The 18125-nt window shown below is 36.4% G+C and overlaps 1 protein-coding gene and 1 long non-coding RNA gene across 2 annotated transcripts in view; one reads left to right on the top strand and one right to left on the bottom strand.

Annotated features, from left to right (window-relative positions):
* Window positions 1-6505: 6505 nt before the first annotated feature.
* LOC127946482 (uncharacterized) lies at window positions 6506-10707 on the bottom strand. The gene is made up of 3 exons (XR_008151101.1): window positions 8851-10707; window positions 7098-7503; window positions 6506-6977 (listed from the first exon to the last, which is right to left on the bottom strand). It is a non-coding gene; the product is annotated as an uncharacterized LOC127946482 (long non-coding RNA).
* A 3413-nt stretch (window positions 10708-14120) lies between these two features.
* LOC127946237 (phosphatidylinositol 5-phosphate 4-kinase type-2 alpha) overlaps window positions 14121-18125 on the top strand; it is a 33743-nt gene continuing 29738 nt past the window's right edge. The window contains exon 1 of the mRNA XM_052542677.1: window positions 14121-14987. Within this exon, the coding sequence (XP_052398637.1) occupies window positions 14847-14987 (141 nt within the window). The 5' untranslated portion in view covers window positions 14121-14846. The remainder of the gene's footprint in view (window positions 14988-18125) is intronic.

The following is an 18125-nucleotide window of genomic DNA, read 5'->3' as shown; positions in this document are numbered from 1 at the left end:
GTCACTTTTGATCAGTTTAAAGCATGCTTGCTGAATAAAATTAAAACGAGTTAATTTCTGTGTTAGATATTTCTTCATATGAAACTGATTACCTTGGGATATTTTTTTGGAATGTTGGATGTACCATGTTTAGCCCTTGTGTTGTGTAACTCTGAATGGATGGGCAGGCAAAGGCTTGTTTTGAGAGTTACATCACAAACCACACTAACCTAATCAAGATGCCTTTGCCTTGTTGTCAGTGCGAATTCCGTTACATCTAGAATGACTTGAGAAAAGTCACCACTTTCAATTGCTACTTATTAGCAAGGATGTAACCTAAATAAATTAAAGATTAAAGGGATGCACTTTTCTTTAATATTTTTGTACCTATTATTTTGAATGCCATTGTACATGAAACACACAAAACCTTGAAGTTACAAATTATGTTTATTGGTGAAATTATTGCCACAATGCTTTCTCACAGTGCTCACAAGATGCTGGTCTGCAGGACAAAGCAATGATAGCGTCGTTAGGTTGTTAGACAAAAAAAGAGGTTATACAAAACCATGCAGTTTCTTTGTGTTACAAAACCTAGTTTAAATTATGCAAGTTTAGCAACACATGCCTGTAAAGCAGAAAACGTGATTCTAACACAAGCGGGAGATGCACAAATGAGCGGATTAGTTCATTCTGTAGGGTAAAAATATATTATTTCAGTCAACATCCTAAAACCAAGCAAGAGCATTGGCAAGGCACAGAGCGGTCGAGAATTCGTTTTGCACGTAGTGAAATAAGTTTTCCGTTAAACATTTTATGATTCTGTATTCGAATGCCGTTTATGTTGTGTCACTGTTCTCTATTACTGTCGAGTAGCCTAGCCTATTTGTACAAGCTTAGCGAATCGGTTCACTCGAATCATTAAAAAGAACTGTTACAAAATGAAGACTCGTGCACGAATATGACATTAGAATCAATCAGCAGTGCGATGTTTATAAAGAAACAGTTATTAAATTATTTAACAATATACATGTAGTCTGTAACCTTGGTAGTGGCTAATAGGGATCCAAATAAACAATAAACAATGGTAATTTTCCCTGCTCTGTTTTTAAAAAAAACACCGTAGCACAGGAGCTGTAGTCAGCCAGTTTATATGAAATCAATAAACAAATATTAAGAATACGTTTGTTATATTATAAACAATAATTATATACAAGCATTTGGACACTTTCCGGTTGCCAGATTTAGTGGAACTCGGCCATAGGTCACCTGAAAGAACCCGATGGCTGTGAAAATAAAAATGTTATCTTTGTTTAACAAAGATGGTTTAATGTTAAACAAACATTAAACCAAACCATAATCATAGGCCTATAGTGATTAATACTCATTTTCACAACCTTTCTTTAAAAAGTATTTAAAATGACTTGATGATTATAAAATAACTTTCATCTATCAACTGTCAGTCCAGGTCATGGGAGCATTTCGCAACAAAGATTAGACATCAGTTCAGATAGTGGTATGAATGACGAGCTTTGAACACACAGGCGTTTGTGTGTTTAGGCATTTTTTTGTGTGTTTAAATATAAGAGGAAAATACCTATGAAAAAAAAAAGATTTATTTTGACAAACCTAGCTGTATCTTGACCATCAGATGCTTCTGCTTACATCAGCTGTAAAAAAAAAAATGAGAGTCTATACAAGTTCCCAAAGGGGACTTATTTAAGGTTGCATAATAGTAATACTCACAGTATGTTAATTAAGTGAAAAAGTGGTGTGACATACAGCCAAGTATGGTGACTCATACTCAGACTTCATGCTCTGCATTTAACCCATCCAAAGTGAACACACAAAGAACAGTGAACACACACACACACACTGTGAACACACACCCGGAGCAGTGGGCAGCCATTTATGCTGCGACGCCCGGGGAGCAGTTGGGGGTCATGTATGTCACATAAATTACACACAAACTGTGAACCTGGCTTTATCCAATATTCTGATTTTTGTTCTAGAATTGTATGCAATTTAGCAGATATTTAATTAGACAATGCCTTATTTGCATATGTAAACATACCAGAAATGTAATACAAAACTTGTAATACAAACAAGTGTTTGGTTAAACCAAACTATATCATAAAGTGAATAAAGATATGCTGAAAAGTCTTAAATGCAGTGATTAAAATGTGTCTTAAACAGTAGGCCTACACACCTTTTCACCAGTGCATGAATATATTACCCAATTTTTTTAATCAGGTAGTGTAAAATCATTCTGCGACAAACTATGCATGCATTTATAAAGAAAGGTATCTGCTGTCTGTAGAAACAACATTGGGCAAGATTAATGGCCTATTAATATGAATAATGTTCACTTGTTCAATGTTCAGCCATGATGTGCCTTTTTTATTCAATGTGCCAAAATTAATTTCTATGTCATAAAGGAAGTTTAAGTATTGCTGATCAAAGCTGATGTTCTGATCTGGAGCTAGATTTTCGATTGTCTTTTCTGCTTCAGATTCTTTGGCTTCAGTTGTGTTGGTTTAAATCATGCTGTTCGTGCTTCGGCAGGCTCCCAGAAACTGAATTACACGAGCACAAAGAACAAATGCAGCCAGAAGCTAATCATGAAATCGGTTCTTTTTAACATGTTGCTTCATTTTATTCCAAGCTTCCCCTACAGCTGTAAGAAGTTTGCTAAAATGAGTCAGTCAGCTGTCCAGTGTTGCCCAACACAGATTCGGTTGATTACCCTCTACTCAGGTTTATCATTAACTCATAGAAAAGTTTCTTTTTTGGCAATGTTCAACAATCTGAACTCTGCAGCCAAGTGAGAGAGACAAAAGTTTCACACCTCACATCCACTTCCTTTAATCACTCTCTCCCCTTATTTCCATCTAAACACAGGCATTACAAAGACCATCTTAACCACCTTTCTTAATCAAAGTTCATTACAATGCAACTATTCATGTTCATCGTCGTTTGAAAGGTCTCTGTGTGTCTGGTAAAAGGGTCTCGTTCTCATAACAATAGAACAGGCGGCCATCAAGATTAAAAAACACTGAAGACAGACTACTCCCAGGTTTTTCATGCAAATTATCTCAAGTATGTAAATCTTCCTACAGAAATCAAAAAGTTAGCCATATGCAACCCCCAAAAGTGGTATGCTAAAATCCCTGCACATTTGGTAGCTTTGGGGCTCTTAAAGGGATACTCCACCCCAAAATGAAAATTTTGTCATTAATCACTTACCCCTGTAAACCTGTAAAAGCTTCATTCATCTTCGTAACAGAATTTAAGATATTTTGGATGAAAACCGGGAGGCTTTTTACTGTTCCATAGACTGCCAAGTAAGCTACACTGTCAAAGTCCATAAAAGTATGAAAGACGTCATCAGAATAATCCTTCTGCCATCAGTGGTTCAACCGTATCCTTCTGGTGTGGCTGCCTGCCTTCAGCTCATAATCTCCAAAATGGTTTTGGTTGATTTATTCCAACTACTCTTTGTGTTTTTAACTCAAGTATATTATAGTTATTCTGTAACACTGCAAATGTGTGCTAATGGATTAAAATGTTTCAGAGCTCCGTCTAACACATTGGCATTAGTTATGTAGCCTGTACTTAGACTGTAGAGGCTATAATGGGTTTTTCCATTTAGGACAACAGCAAGTTGATGACTTAAAACCCTTTTCATTTTGGAATCAGATGAATTTAAGAGGTTATGTATTTAAGAAAAAATATTTTATTTAATAAAATACATTTAATATTTGTTGCGTAAAAGGAAAGAAAGTTAGAAGGGTCCTTCTGCTGCGCCAGTGGCTGCCGTGTTTTGCTACGCCTATGTTAGCAAACAGCACAAAGTATGGTTTCCGAAAAAGCCAACACAGTGATTAAACCGACTGGGCGAAGGACAGGAGTCTGCAGACGTACACGCTTGAAGGACAGTGTTGGCGTGACTCTCACCTTTTTCCCATGTCCCGTGAGCCTCAGAAGCACGGCCACCCTGTTCCTGAATCATATTTCGCTTCTGAGCTGTCGGAGCAAAAGGCCAAATTTTATTTACATTTAAGTTCTATGATTTATAATAATAGATATTAATATTTATTTCATATTTAATAGATTTAATATTTTAATTGAATATTTTTTGTCAATTTATAATTTTGTTATTTTGTTACTCCTCATAACAGTATATATTTAAAAATATCAGTCTGTCTTCTAGGAGAATTACACGTTTTTTTATTTAGGTTTTTTTTTATTCTTACCTGAAAAGAGGGGAGTCACAGCAAACCCAGCAGTACATGCCCAGCTCATTGTGATTCAAAGATGCCACTGAATGGCTTTCAAATAAAAAGTGTTTACTTATTTATTATTTTTTTCTCAAAGACATATTAAGGTATCCAGAAAATTGTGGGATATTATTTGAGTTACCAAATGAGCTACTTTAAAAATTATTATTAGTTTGTTAACCTCTGTGCCTTTTTCTCTTCAAAAACATTCATTGTTTAAAAAAATAATAATAATAAAAAAGAAGAAGAAGAGGAAGAAGGAGTGTTTCTTATTTTTTAATTTCTCTAATTTAAATGTTTCAAACAAAAATGTTTTAGGAATGTAATTAGCAGCATTAGTAATTAGTAGTATTTTTATATTTTATATTCTAATATCCCTTTAACTAACGAAGTCAGGTGACTCTAATGATGTCATTCTCTAGGCAGTGACACCATTTCTTTTAATAAATCAACAACATGAATTTGATTTCTATGATGTTTTGTGGTATAAGTCAAAGAAATCGAATAACGCATTGCTATATCATCTAATAAGTATTAAATATAATATTATATTTAAAATTATATATATTATGCATTTATTTTAGATGCATAATTTGAGTCATTTCCGGCGTCAGATGATGCAATGTAACTAAGATTTGACCAGAATTAACATACATTTTTAAGATAATTTATTAGAATTAAATTCACTTCACTAGAGTATAACAAACATAACATAAAATTATGCATTAATCAATTTCCTGTTGATTGATTTTGATGTGAGAGGATAACAGGGGATGGTTTTTTTTTTAGGAAGCGCTATTATAAATTATGGATCTGTATTTTGGCCAGAAGCAATGGATTTGTGGATTATTGTGATGTTTCTTTATAATCTGTTTGGACTCTCATTCTGACTGCACCCATTCACTGCAGAGAATCCACTTGTGCAAGTGATGTAAAGCTACATTTCTCCCACTGTTTATATTCACTATTCAAAACCATCAAACTACTTTTCCTAGAGCTGTGGATCTAATTACTTTTGTGCTCACTTGGCATTTCACTCATTTGGATGGTAGAACAGAATCCACAAACCCCAAGATTAGTGCATCAGAACAAACACAAAAACAAGCATTTAAAGTGGTCAAGTAATGTTCTGTTTGTAATTTAGAATCTGTACATGTAATTAACTTGACCTGAGCATAAATTGTGTTGCTTGGACCTCAGTGGCAGAAAGCGGCCCATTTCTCCTGTGGGAGCTCCCGAGCCATGCAAAAGAATTTCCCTGTGGGAAATTCATCTGTCTACATCAGTCTATTGTGCAATAGAGGTATTTAATATTCAAGTGTGCTAATGTAGAATTATAGTGTGGAAGAGGGCAGACTCTGGAAGTCTTTATTTTCTACAAAGAGCTTGTTTTCTCTCTGATGTGGAAAGAAAGAGTTGTTTATTAAATGTGCCCCTACAATGACTAAGCAGTGAGGAAACCACTATTTGTGAAGCTGTTTTAAACAATGTTTGAGCAAGATTCATGTGGCAGTCATTTGAATGCCAAAGCATATCCCTTTGCCTTACTGATCTGGGGGTTTCCCATTAACTGCAATAGTGGCTCGATGTTGGTTGACAACTTGTTTGGATATTTCCTCCAAGGTAGGAACCCGATGACCCTTTCTTATCTGCAGAAGGATGAAGGGAAAGGACGAGAAAAGAGATTGACTGATGTGTGCAACCTCTTTATTTATTTTGCCTCTTGGAAATCATTCACATTTGGACCTGTCCTTGGTCGTAGAAGCCATCAGTAGTTATATCACCGGCTGACAGGTGTCTTGTCAAACTATACCTCAACGATATATTACTTTCCAGAAGTTTCTGTAGTGTCAGCTCACTAAATTTGTTGTTACAGTTTGGTGACAGGTTGATTTCCTGGAGTATCTCCAGAGCTCAATAAGACAGATGACAAAAAAACTAAATGACCAACAATAAATAAAGAGACCACTAACCAGCCAAAACATATGATAGAGTAAATCTCTCAAAAGCAGAATCCTTGTCATATTTCAGCCCCAAATAAAAATATATATAATATAAATCAAAATACACTATTATTAGTAGTATTGCATTATGGCATTATTTTTATAAAATGAATAAAAGTAATCTTTAATTTAATGTACTACAATATAATGCAATACAAAATATATATATTATTAAACTGTAACCTATTTTTTATATCATTGTAGTGTTTGTTGTTTATAAAATTAAATCAATGTATTTAAATACAAAAATTCTGTGTTTAGAATATAATGGAAATGGCTACTAAGAATTATCTTATTTATATAAAATGTCCTTATTTATATAAAATTCATGCTCTTCTAGAAATCGCATCCTTGGGATTTACTACCATCTACTGGTGGTTTACTTTAACAGTTAATCAGTTCATTCTGTAAAAGTTTTAAACATCTCAAACCTTTTAAAAAATAATAGTAATATTTAGTAATATTTTTAATATAGTAATATTATTAAATGTTTTTAATCCAATGCTCACAGCATCCATTTAATGAATGGAAACTTGACTCATATATTGTGTTCATATAAAGAATGTGAATCAGGGAAATGAAGTGTATTTCAGCATAAAACATGCTCACCTGGCATAACGCAATTCTAGAGCTTTTATTTCATCATTTGCACACACATGAATTGCCCAGGAAGCATTTCTTCGGATTTCAGCATTCATAGATTTGAGCAGTTCATCAGCTGCGAGAAGAAAAAAAATCAATCACCAAAAACCACACATAATGCAAAGTACAAAAATATCAATTTACGTCCTTTGTAGCCACTGACACTCAGCAGATAAGCTGTGGTGATAATATAGACCTTTGAAATTGACTCTTTTGAGCAGAGCACTTTTGTGCACAGCACTCTGCATCACAGGCCAGTGATGTTCATCAAGACTGGTGCTGCATACACAACTCCTCCCTTGCAGCTGTCTCGCAGCTGTCGCACCAGGAGCTTGTCACCCTCTGCATCATATATAGCAAAATAATGTCTTACTAAGCATTGAGATTGTTGCTGCTGGTCAAGCTGGACAGGCACTCATTCTCTTGTATGAGAACAGATTGTCGACCGCACAGTCATTTCTTTTCGTAAGGCAACGCCGTCTTCCTTTTAATCTACCAAAAGCATTTTCAACCACTACACGTGCTCTGGAGATTTTCATGTCGTAGACACGCTGTTCCGCTGTTAGCCGTCCAGTGTCAATGAATGGTTTTAATAGCCGGTTCTGCAAGGGATAGGCAGAGTCTCAATAGTAATAATATGTACCAAACACAAATATACATCCTCAAAGCACTAATATGTGCCATTAAAGATCAAAAATGTCTTCCTATGTTACTAATATAAAGAGAATTAATATATACCTATAATATAAATACACATTGTTAAAGTAGTAACATGTCCTCTAAAGACATCAATAAGCAACTTTAAAGTACAAATATTCTCTCTTTAAAGTTGTAATTTATCCTCTTAAAGGTACTAATAAGCACCTGTAAAGTACTCATATGTACATGTAAATACATATATATGACCTTGAAGTCAATGTGTGTCTTAAGTCGTTGGGATATGTTTGTAGCAATAGCCAAAAACTTACCCATTGTATGAGTCAAATTATTGATTTTTCTTTTATGCCAAAAATCATTAGGATATCAAGTAAAGATCATGATCCATGAAGATATTTTTTAAATTTCCTACTGTAAATATATTATAACTTAATTTTTGATTAGTTATATGCAGTGCTAAGAACTTAATTTGGACAAATGTAAAGATTTTTTTTTTTTCAATATTTAGATTTTTTGGCACCATCAGATTCCAGATTTTCGAAATAGTTGTATCTCGGCCAAATATTGTCTGACCCTAGGGTCACATACAGTATGTCATCTTAAAGTACAAATATGCACCCTTAAAATACTGTACTAATTTGTCCTATTAAGGTACTAATATGTAGTATATTTAAAGTAGTAATATGTCTTCTTAAGGAACTAACTTGCATTTTTCAGTACAAACATGTACTAATGTGTGTCAAACCTGTATGAGTAGCAGAACACATAATATTCTCTTCTATCAAGAGTCAAGAGTCATTTATTCTACATTTGCATAACAAAAGGGAAAACTGGGCATTTAAATGCTTGTGACGAGGCTCAGACACACAATGACAATCACAAGACCTAAAAGACATAGACGTACGTGGATAGCACTGAGATTTTTGAGTGACTTCAGTGCCCATAGGCAGAAAGACACGGATAGAGCATTATATACAAATAAGTGGCAGTAACAGATACAATAAAGGTAGACAGTGTTAAAGGGTACATAACATACACAGTTTCACCTAATCTCATGTTAATCTTGAGTACCTATACTGTAGAATAGTACTGCATCCTTCATATATCCAAAAAGTCTTTAGTTTTATCATATTTATAAAAGAAAAATACAGGTTTCTGGAAAAAGCAGAGCTCCTGGAGGCGTGCTGTGAGTGGAGCTATAATACTGATGTTTCGTGTTGTTTCCATTAACACATATTCACTTATGTGCTGATTTCCAACAAAATACATAAATCTGATGCAGTTGTACTTACATGAATTGGGTCTTTTATCACAGGGACGACTCCAAGTTTTAATAGCAAACGATGTGCAAATCCAGCATCGACTTGGGCCTTGTTTATAAAACATTCGTCAATCAAATGAGCAGAACACACAAATGCACTTGATACACTCCATTGCTGCCCCAGAAAAACAAACTGCATCCACTGTTCATGTAACGCTGGGTTCTTGGGGAAGCTGAACACGGTAAACTTTTCCTCACATCCAAAAAAAACTTATTTGGAGGCATTCTTGAACAAATCCTATTTTGAAGTGCGTCAGTGTGTGCGGTCTGGCTCTCTTCTGGTCAATGTGTTTGCGCGGGCGTGCTTTTCCGGAAGAAATGCTCATATAAGGACTTCCATTCTTATCTACGTCATTAGATCCAAGGTTGAAAAAAAAAACAGCCGAAACTTGTACCAACCCGGAAGTTAGATTTTCGTCACAGAAAATCTCAGTCATTCTTCTAAATAATTTGCCAAGGAACTTGTAGCTCTTAACTGTCTTTAGTATCTCTCCATTGATGTGAATGGGAACGTGACCCTCTCTCTGTGACTTCCTGTAGTCCATGATCATCTCCTTGGTCTTGCTGACGTTTACAGAGAGATTGTTATCAGCACACACACTGTGAGTGCATTAACCTCATCCCTGTAGGATGTCTCATCGCCATTAGTCACAGGATAGTAGTATCATCAGCAAATTTGAGGATGATGTTGGAGCTGTGCTTAGCAGAGCAGTCATAAGTGAACAGGGAGTACAAGAGAGGACTGAGTACACATCCCTGGGGGGCACCAGTGCTGAGTGTAAGTGAGGAGGATGTGTGATTGCCAATTCTAACCACCTGGGGTCCGCCGGTCAGGAAGTCCAGGACCCAGTTACATAAGTGACTGTTAAGACCCAGATCTTTCAGTTTGGCTATAAGTTTGGTAGGGACGATGGTGTTAAATGCAGAGCTGTAATCAACAAAAAGCATCCACACATAGGTGTCACTTCCTTCCAAGTGTTCCAGGACAGAGTGTATGGCCATTGCAATGGCATCATCAGTGGATCTATTTGAGCGGTAAGCAAATTGTAAAGGGTCCAAGGTGTCAGGCAGAGAGGAGCAGATGTGGGATTTGACTAGCCATTCGAAGCACTTCATGATGACTGATGTCAGTGCTACAGGGCGGTAGTCATTCAGGCAGGAGACAGTTGTTTTTTTGGGAACAGGGATGATGGTGGTTTGCTTGAAGCATGTGGGGATCACTGTTAGTCTCAAGGAGAGGTTGAAGATGTTGGTGAAGACATCTGCTAACAGGACAGTGCAGGCCCTCATGACACGTTCGTGTACACCATCTGGACCTGGAGCTTTCCAGCCGTTGACTCTCTTGAATGCCTTACTCACTTCAAGTGTGGTTAGAACCAAAGGCCAGGTGTCAAGGTCAGCAGGTATTTTCACAGCAGGGAATGTGTTGCCTGTCTCAAAGCGAGAATAAAAAGTATTGAGCTCATCCGGCAAGGAGTCAGACAAGACACACCACTGCTTTTCCTTCCTTTGTAGTCAGTGATATAGTGTAAACTGCTCCACATGCGTTGGGGGTCAGAGCCATGATATTCTGACTCTACTCTGTCCATAAAGTCTCTTTTGGCTGATTTCATGGTTCTTTGAAGGTCATACCTGGACTTCTTGTAAGCAGTTAAATCCCCAGAGTTGAAGGCAGCAGTTCATGCTCTTAATTTGGCCTGCACCTCACCGTTGACCCATGGTTTCTGGTTTGGAAATGATTTAACATTTGGCTGGGACAACATCCTCTGTGCATTTGTTAATGTAGCATATCACAGCGTCTGTGTAAAATTATATGTTCCACAGTTAGAGTTTTAGGGCCCTATTTTAAAGATCTAAATACAAAGTGTAAAGCGCACGGCGCAGGTGCACTCAGGGCATATCCAAATCCCCTTTTGCTATTTTAACGGTGGTAAAACATTCCATGCAAAAACCCATTTTTGGAAAGGGTTGTCCCTATTCTCTTAATGAGTAATGGGCGTAACATTCTATAAACCAATCAGAGTGTCATCTCCCATTACCTTTAAGAGCGAGATGCGCTCGCGCCATGGCCGATCGCTATTTACATGGTGGAATTTGTTGGCGGAAAAGCTCCATCATTACATTTTTATATTTATAGCCTACACAATAATATTCTTTTACACTGTAATCCTTTTGTTTTTAATATTTGGCATGTTTGTGTGATGCGCATCCCTGTGTGTAATAAGCAAAGTCACGCACACTGTGGACCCACCAAGAGGTGCATTTCTACCAACGCGCTCTTTAAATAACAAAAGCATATTGCACCATTGACTTTAGACTTTAGACCAGGTTTGAGTTGGTCTCTTTAAAATAGCAATAAGCCAGAAATGCGCCTGAACACAACTATTTTTTAGACCAGCACACCCATGGGCGCACAAATGGGCACAAATGCATTTGCTAATTAAATGACGTGATGCTGGACGTAAAAATGCGAATGGCGCCGGACTGAAACTAGCAAACAAAATTGCGCTGCACCTTGCGTTGCAGTGTGCCAGGTGAATGATAGGGCCCTTAGAATAAAATGAGAGTGAATTATGACAGAATTTAGATTTTTCTGTAAACTACCCCTCTAAGGTGCTATAATGCATTGTACATGAGGTACAAAGATGTACCTTTTGACTGACAAGCTATTCTTCAATTTTTGCACATTTTATCTGACAGCGTATGGAGCACAAACTAATTTGTCAAAAAAGAGAACTGAGGCTTTTTTTTCCATCTGTGCCATCCCATTAACAGCATTACCCTGTGCTTCAGGCATTGTGGATGTGCCAACAAATTGCAGTGATGTTCCTTGCCAACCATCGTCTGAATAAGCTGCAGAGTTCAAGATGAGCCTGAGAGCCCCCTTGTGCAGGTCACTAAACTCCTTTAGGGAGAAGACACAGCTGCCATTACTGCTTTTCATTGAATTGCTCTCAACTTGCATATGGAAAGTTTGATTGCTGGTAATGAAGGTGACTATGGAGCAGTTTTCAAAACGTCCTCATGAATAATTCAGATGAGAATAATAATTCTATTTTGGTCCAAAGGATCTCCAGGATTCTGTCAAAGCCCTGCACATTCCTAAAGGCCACACAGGTTTCACTGTAAGTGGTGATGTTCTCTGTGGTGCGCTGTTCAAGTTGCTGAACAACTGGGAAGTCTGAGCGTGGCAGAAATAATCACGGGAACAAGTAATTGATTTTAACTGCATCCTTCTGCTATTCAAAGAGTTATGCATTTAAAGTTGATTGAATATCTATGGCATTGTCTAACACTTGAGTTTTGTTAGTGCTGTAAAAAATACCACTCTGACCGATGCCTTTTAGTCTAATTCACAACAGACCTTCTGTCTGACTCGGACATCTGTTGTATAACTTGTACAAGTTTAAAGATGCACTCCACTGAATTTTACTTCACATCAGGGCCCAGGCTGGACAAGAGCTGAATTAGAGGTTCAAGCCCTTTGTAATGTAATATTTATTTATGTATTTATTTATTTATACACTACCATTCTAAAGTTCAGTATTTTTTTTTATGTTTTTAAAAGGAGTTTCTTATCCTCATCAAGGCTGCATTCATTTGAACAAAAATATTGAGAAAATATTATTACAATTTAAATAATGGTTTCCTATTTTACTTTAAAATATTATTTATCCCTGTGGTGCCAAAGTTGAATTCATCAGTGAATTTCACATTATTCTAATATGCTGATTTATTATCAATGTTGGAAACTCATTAATTTTTTATTTGTCTTTTGGAATCTATTGTTTTCAGGATTTTTTGATAAATAAAAAATTTAAATAACAGCATTTAATCAAAATAATAATATTTTGTAACAAAAAAGTTTTATGACAAAAGTTTGAGGTCTGTATGTTTTTTTTTTCTTTCATTCTGTTTTTGAAAGAAATTAATACTTTTACTCAGCAAAGATTTCTTATGTGTGTGTGTGTGTGTGTGTGTGTGTGTGTGTGTGAGAGAGAGAGAGAGAGAGAGAGAGCGAGAGAACGAGATTGAGAGAGAGCACTGAAATTTAAAATAAAATGGAAAATAAGTGCCAGTTACCTTCAGGTGATAGTTTGCTGATTATTGCAGGTATCACATTCAGTGTCTTCAAAAATTTTTTAACTTCATCTGTTTAAATATGACAACTAAAATGAAAGCTATGCTGCTGAACATGCTTTGATTTGTTAGCAGTGCCTATTTTTGTACCCTATGTACTGTTAGAGACCATGATGCCCAGAGACATGACAGCATTCCTGCGATATGAGACGAGAAAGAGGTTCAGTCGCTCCCAAGCACATCATAGAAGTCTTATTCACATCACCTAAAAATAGCAGAACAACAGCAATTCACATACAGAGATGGATAAAGTAGAGTCGCACATGGGAATATAGTGAGCACTTACTCTCAGTGACCTAGACTGAAAGACTAATTACATTGTTACCTTTTTCTGAGAGTTTGTGGATGGCCTCACAAGCTTCTGCCAGCACTTCTCCTTCAGGAAAGCTGAGCACGACAACCGCTGACGCTGCTGGTTTTCTCTCGATAGGTAAAGGGTCGAACTGAAATAACAAGACGTGTAAATTATTAAAAGGTTGTAAAATATTTTAGAAAAGCCCTGCAAAATCACGCGCGGAGAAACATTTTCTCACCGCGTCTTTCGAGTATGGCTCAGTCTCTTTATTTACTTTATTATTATTTAAAAACTAACACACCTTAACATGATAAATAATATCAATAAACATCTTAACAAATGTTTTCTACAAAACAAAATAATAAGCGACTTCTACCAATCGTGAAAATACCAGCTTCTGTTTAGCGTGAAGCTGTTGCTAGGTGACAGATGTCAATTACCGTTTCACCTGTAGGTGAGGCAAGAATCACTCCTTCTGTATTTATTTGTTTAAAGAGAGAGAGACTTATGTCGTCCATGAACCGTTAGCTGGCTCTGACGTAATCATTTATAAAATTATACACAAAATGATTTGATAAAAATACACTTTCAAGAATATCTATATTAAATGCTTGTCTATCTCCTATTGTTATTTATTTATTTATCGGTCTGTAGATCTTTTTGTCTTTGTGCCAAATCAATTTGTTTGTCTTCAGTTTTTCTAGCCATTTATAATTTTTTCTCTGAATCTAGATTGACCTCAATGAAAATAATTATTTGCTTTATAAATCAAAGTGTGTGTGTTTGTGCGTGTGTGTGCGCGTGCGCGCTCGCGCGTGTGTGTAGCTGTCAGTCCGTCAGAGCGGATGAGCCGGATACGCAAATTCACACCGAATTCAGACTCGGACACGTTCCACACTCGGAATACTGACTTCGTCTAAAAATAAACATCTTTTCAGGGCAGACAAACGACAAAGAAAGAAAGAAAGTGGTAGTGGGATTTTTCTTGAGACATATTTGAAGGGTTGATGGCTTAGCCTGACTGGGGTGAGTTAACGTTAGCATGCTAACGGAGCAGCGCCGCAGTGGATGTCTCTCCATCCGCTCTTTTTTCTTTAAATTAAACTGACGTTGCTCAAATTGCATTTGCTTATTCATTTTCAATGTTATCAGCCAGTATTTGTGCCGTCTTTTCTTTTAAGCATAGTGTTTAAAAAGCTCCCGAGGTGAGACTGGCTAGTTAGCAAGTAAGGTACGTTAGGCTTACTAATGAAGTCTTAAGGAGTCTTGCAGTTTACGGACGAGAACTTAAAAATAATACGTCTTATTGGTCTGAACATTACTGTTGTATGTAACAGCAGGCTGTTTTATCACATTTAGCGAGATATTCATCTGTCTAGCGAGCTAATACAGCTAACTTAATAGCTGGATGCGGTTAGCTAACTGAACGGAACGTTATGCCAAATTATATTTTACTAAGAGACAGTTAGGACACCACTAGCTTAAAACACTTGTCACTGTGTGATAGTTAATTTATTGTTATACAACATACAATGGCCTCGGCTGGTAACATGGTCTCATCGTTTGCGAGTAAAACAAAAACGAAGAAGAAACACTTCGTGGCTCAGAAAGTGAAGCTGTTTCGTGCCAGCGACCCTCTGCTCAGTGTCCTCATGTGGGGAATAAACCACTCGGTGAGTCAAATCTGCAGTCTTTCTCTTTGTTTGTGTCCGGTATTGAGAGGTCTGCCTTCTTTTCTTTTGCCTAAACTTCAGTGTAAAGGTCAACATTCTGATTAGTTCCTTTAAACACTTGCAGTTGCAAATTAATACGTTCTTAGAGCATGTGATCCAAACCTGTCAATGTTTATATAAAGAATTATTGACTTAGTTATTGTGCTTTTCATAAGACTTATCCCAGTTTGCATCATATTGATGGAAATTGGCGTAAACCTTAATTTGAAGTTCACTTGAATATCATTTGTAAGTTCTTTGTGTCCTTTTATGTGCATGCTAAGAGGTTGCAAAATAATATCTGTGTGAGTAGTATGGAGTTGTGGGTGAGTAATCATTTCCTGTTGGAAGTTTTGGTTGCAAGATGATAAGCTGAGAGGTTTGCTGAAGCAAGACTCATCTCTGGACTGACTACTGACTGTTATTGCTTGCACCATTATCTGTCTTTGGAGAGGAAAGCCTTATTGATGTGTTTCTTCTATAGGCCTACACATTTCATTTGGGAGTGGTTCATAATCATGTACTTGTTTGTCTGTTTGACTGTGTTTTAAGATGAAGAATAGCAGTATTTGCTTTACAGATAACAAAATAATTCAGATTTAGATGCCTTTGTGTCCATTTATGTTTGGTGTTACAGTCTTCACCTCCAGCTGTTTGTTAGAGGTTTCTCTATGAATTAACTGTCAGACCGATCATACAGCATTCTTTTAATGTTCTACATTAAAGGTTCTAAAAATGTAATTCTTTGGAACGGTTTCAGTATCTTTTTTTCTCTCTCTCTCTACGCTCTCTGGTGACATTTTCCTAATTGTAGCTGTTTAAGTTGTCTCAGACATTAACGTTTTGTTATTTTCCTGTCACACATACAGTCCTTAACTGTCATTTTTCTGATTTATTTTATTCATAGTGGATAAATGTAGCCTACATGGATGATTGACATTTCAGAAAATGTTCCAGTAGAAAAGGCATGAAAATAATGTAGTTATTTGTATTGTACTCATTGCCTTTTGTGAAAACACATCCTCATTGTCATCATTATTATTTTTAAAAACACTGAACATTTATGAAAAGATATCGAAAAATGTTCACAAGCATATTTGTGTTAATATTCATATTGATATTAGTAATTTGTTCCATTTATTCATGTGGGTTAATGTTGGAATTTAATTAGCTAGTCCAGTGGGTTGTGATTGGCTAAACTGCCTCTAGTGTGTGTCTTAACCTCCCACCCCTCACCTCAGCAGCATTTGCTCCAGTTTTATTCATCTCTATATTGCTTATCAATTTGAGCCCGATTGAGACACAGAGATATTAGTAAGCAGGATCATGCAGAATCTGTGAAAGCATGGCTCTTTATAGTATGTTTTTGTTTTGTTTGTGGTTGTCTCATACTTTTAGATGCACTGTTATTTGTAAATGTTACTGCTTCTGTTAGCTTTTAATATACAGTTTTATCTTGATTTAAAGCTTTAATGCAGTACAGCAACTGGGCACGCGTCCATTTATAACACTTCTCATACCTATGTGAAAATACGTTTATAAATGTAATGGAATCAGGAGTAATATGTGAATAGATTTTTACATGCACCCCTATTTTTCTCCCTCTTCTCTAAAGCAGCACAGCATGGCCTCTCCCCCTTTGTCGCATGTTACCAGGGGCGGGTCTTGTCTGCGTTTGTGATGTCACAAATCTGGGAAGTAACTCATTGTAGTCCCTACGATCAGTTTATGTAGTCATTAAACTGACAGAATTTTTTAAGACAGTATCTCCATTTCCACTGAACTTTCAGTGCCACAACTTTGCAGATATTGTTTATGCTCAAACAGTAACATTACACACTACCTAACGTTGAGTGAAAACGCAATAAACCACCCCTTTAAAAATACATGCAAATGTAAACTTTCGTGACAATGCAACAGTGGCCCAATCGGGCCAGTGACAAATCATTCAACTTTCCCGAGCGTCTTTCACACAGGCCATCAGGGAGTCCTTATTGTCGAGCCTTGACAAGGGTTAGAAATTAAAAACTCTTTAAAAAAAAAAAAAAAAGAAGAAGAAATTAAACATGAATAAATGATTCATTCAAAATAAGTTTCATTTACACAGTATATTTTTCATTTCATGCCATCTAGTGTTAATTTCGTCACCTATTTTAATTTAGTGTTAGTCTTGTGCCAAATGTCCTTGTTAGTTTTAGTCATATTTAGTGATTCACATATCTTTTTTTGTTAGTGAAGTTTTAGTCGACTAAAAGTCTCATCATTTTAGTCTAGTTTAAGTCAAAAGAAAACTCAACGTATCTTAGTCAAGTTTTTATTTAAATAAAAAGTGTTTCACATATCTCAAACATTGGTTAAATGTCATAATTACCTGACAATATACACTTGTTGAATGATTTTTGTTGAATGCTAATTTTATTTCAATTTCTGATTTAGGAGACACATTTACAAATGATTAACCTGATCACATTTTTTTTACTTTATTGATACTGCTTTTAATCGTAATGCAAAGACAGGTCATCGGGACATAAGCTGTCATGTACAATAAAAGAGCCTGCGCAGCGACAGGAAATATAATTTAACACACAAAGCCTGCCTACACTGTGGACTTGCGCTCAGGATTTTTTTTTTTTTTTTTTTTTTTGAGCAGCGTGTGGACGAATTCTTTCTAGGCACACTAGGGCTGGGACAACAATTTTTGTTTTTGGGACAAAAAACAGCATTGTTTTAATGTTCTACATTAAAGGTTCTAAAAATGTAAATCTTAGCAATTTTAGTTTTTGGGACAAAAAATACGTAGATGCAAAATATGCGCATCGATTCGTCGACCTGTTTTTATTTCTCTAAAAACGTTTGCAAAACGTTTACCTTATGTGCGCTGAATAAACGCGATGGCCGGATCAACATTCTGTCCAACGTTATATAACCAATCCAGGGGTTTTTCTGCATTGATCTTTTTTTTGGCGTCTGTCAAAGCCTTATTTGATCGTTGAGTGATGTAGAATAGAATGACTGCTGCGCCTGACAGGGCGCGTACGAGAGAGAGCCCCGGCTGCGCGTGCACTCACAGTCTTCGAACAACACGAGTAGGGATTCACC

Source organism: Carassius gibelio, chromosome A24 (assembly GCF_023724105.1).
Source record: "Carassius gibelio isolate Cgi1373 ecotype wild population from Czech Republic chromosome A24, carGib1.2-hapl.c, whole genome shotgun sequence".
Lineage (NCBI taxonomy): Eukaryota > Metazoa > Chordata > Actinopteri > Cypriniformes > Cyprinidae > Carassius > Carassius gibelio.
This window is presented reverse-complemented; position numbering and strand designations above follow the sequence as displayed.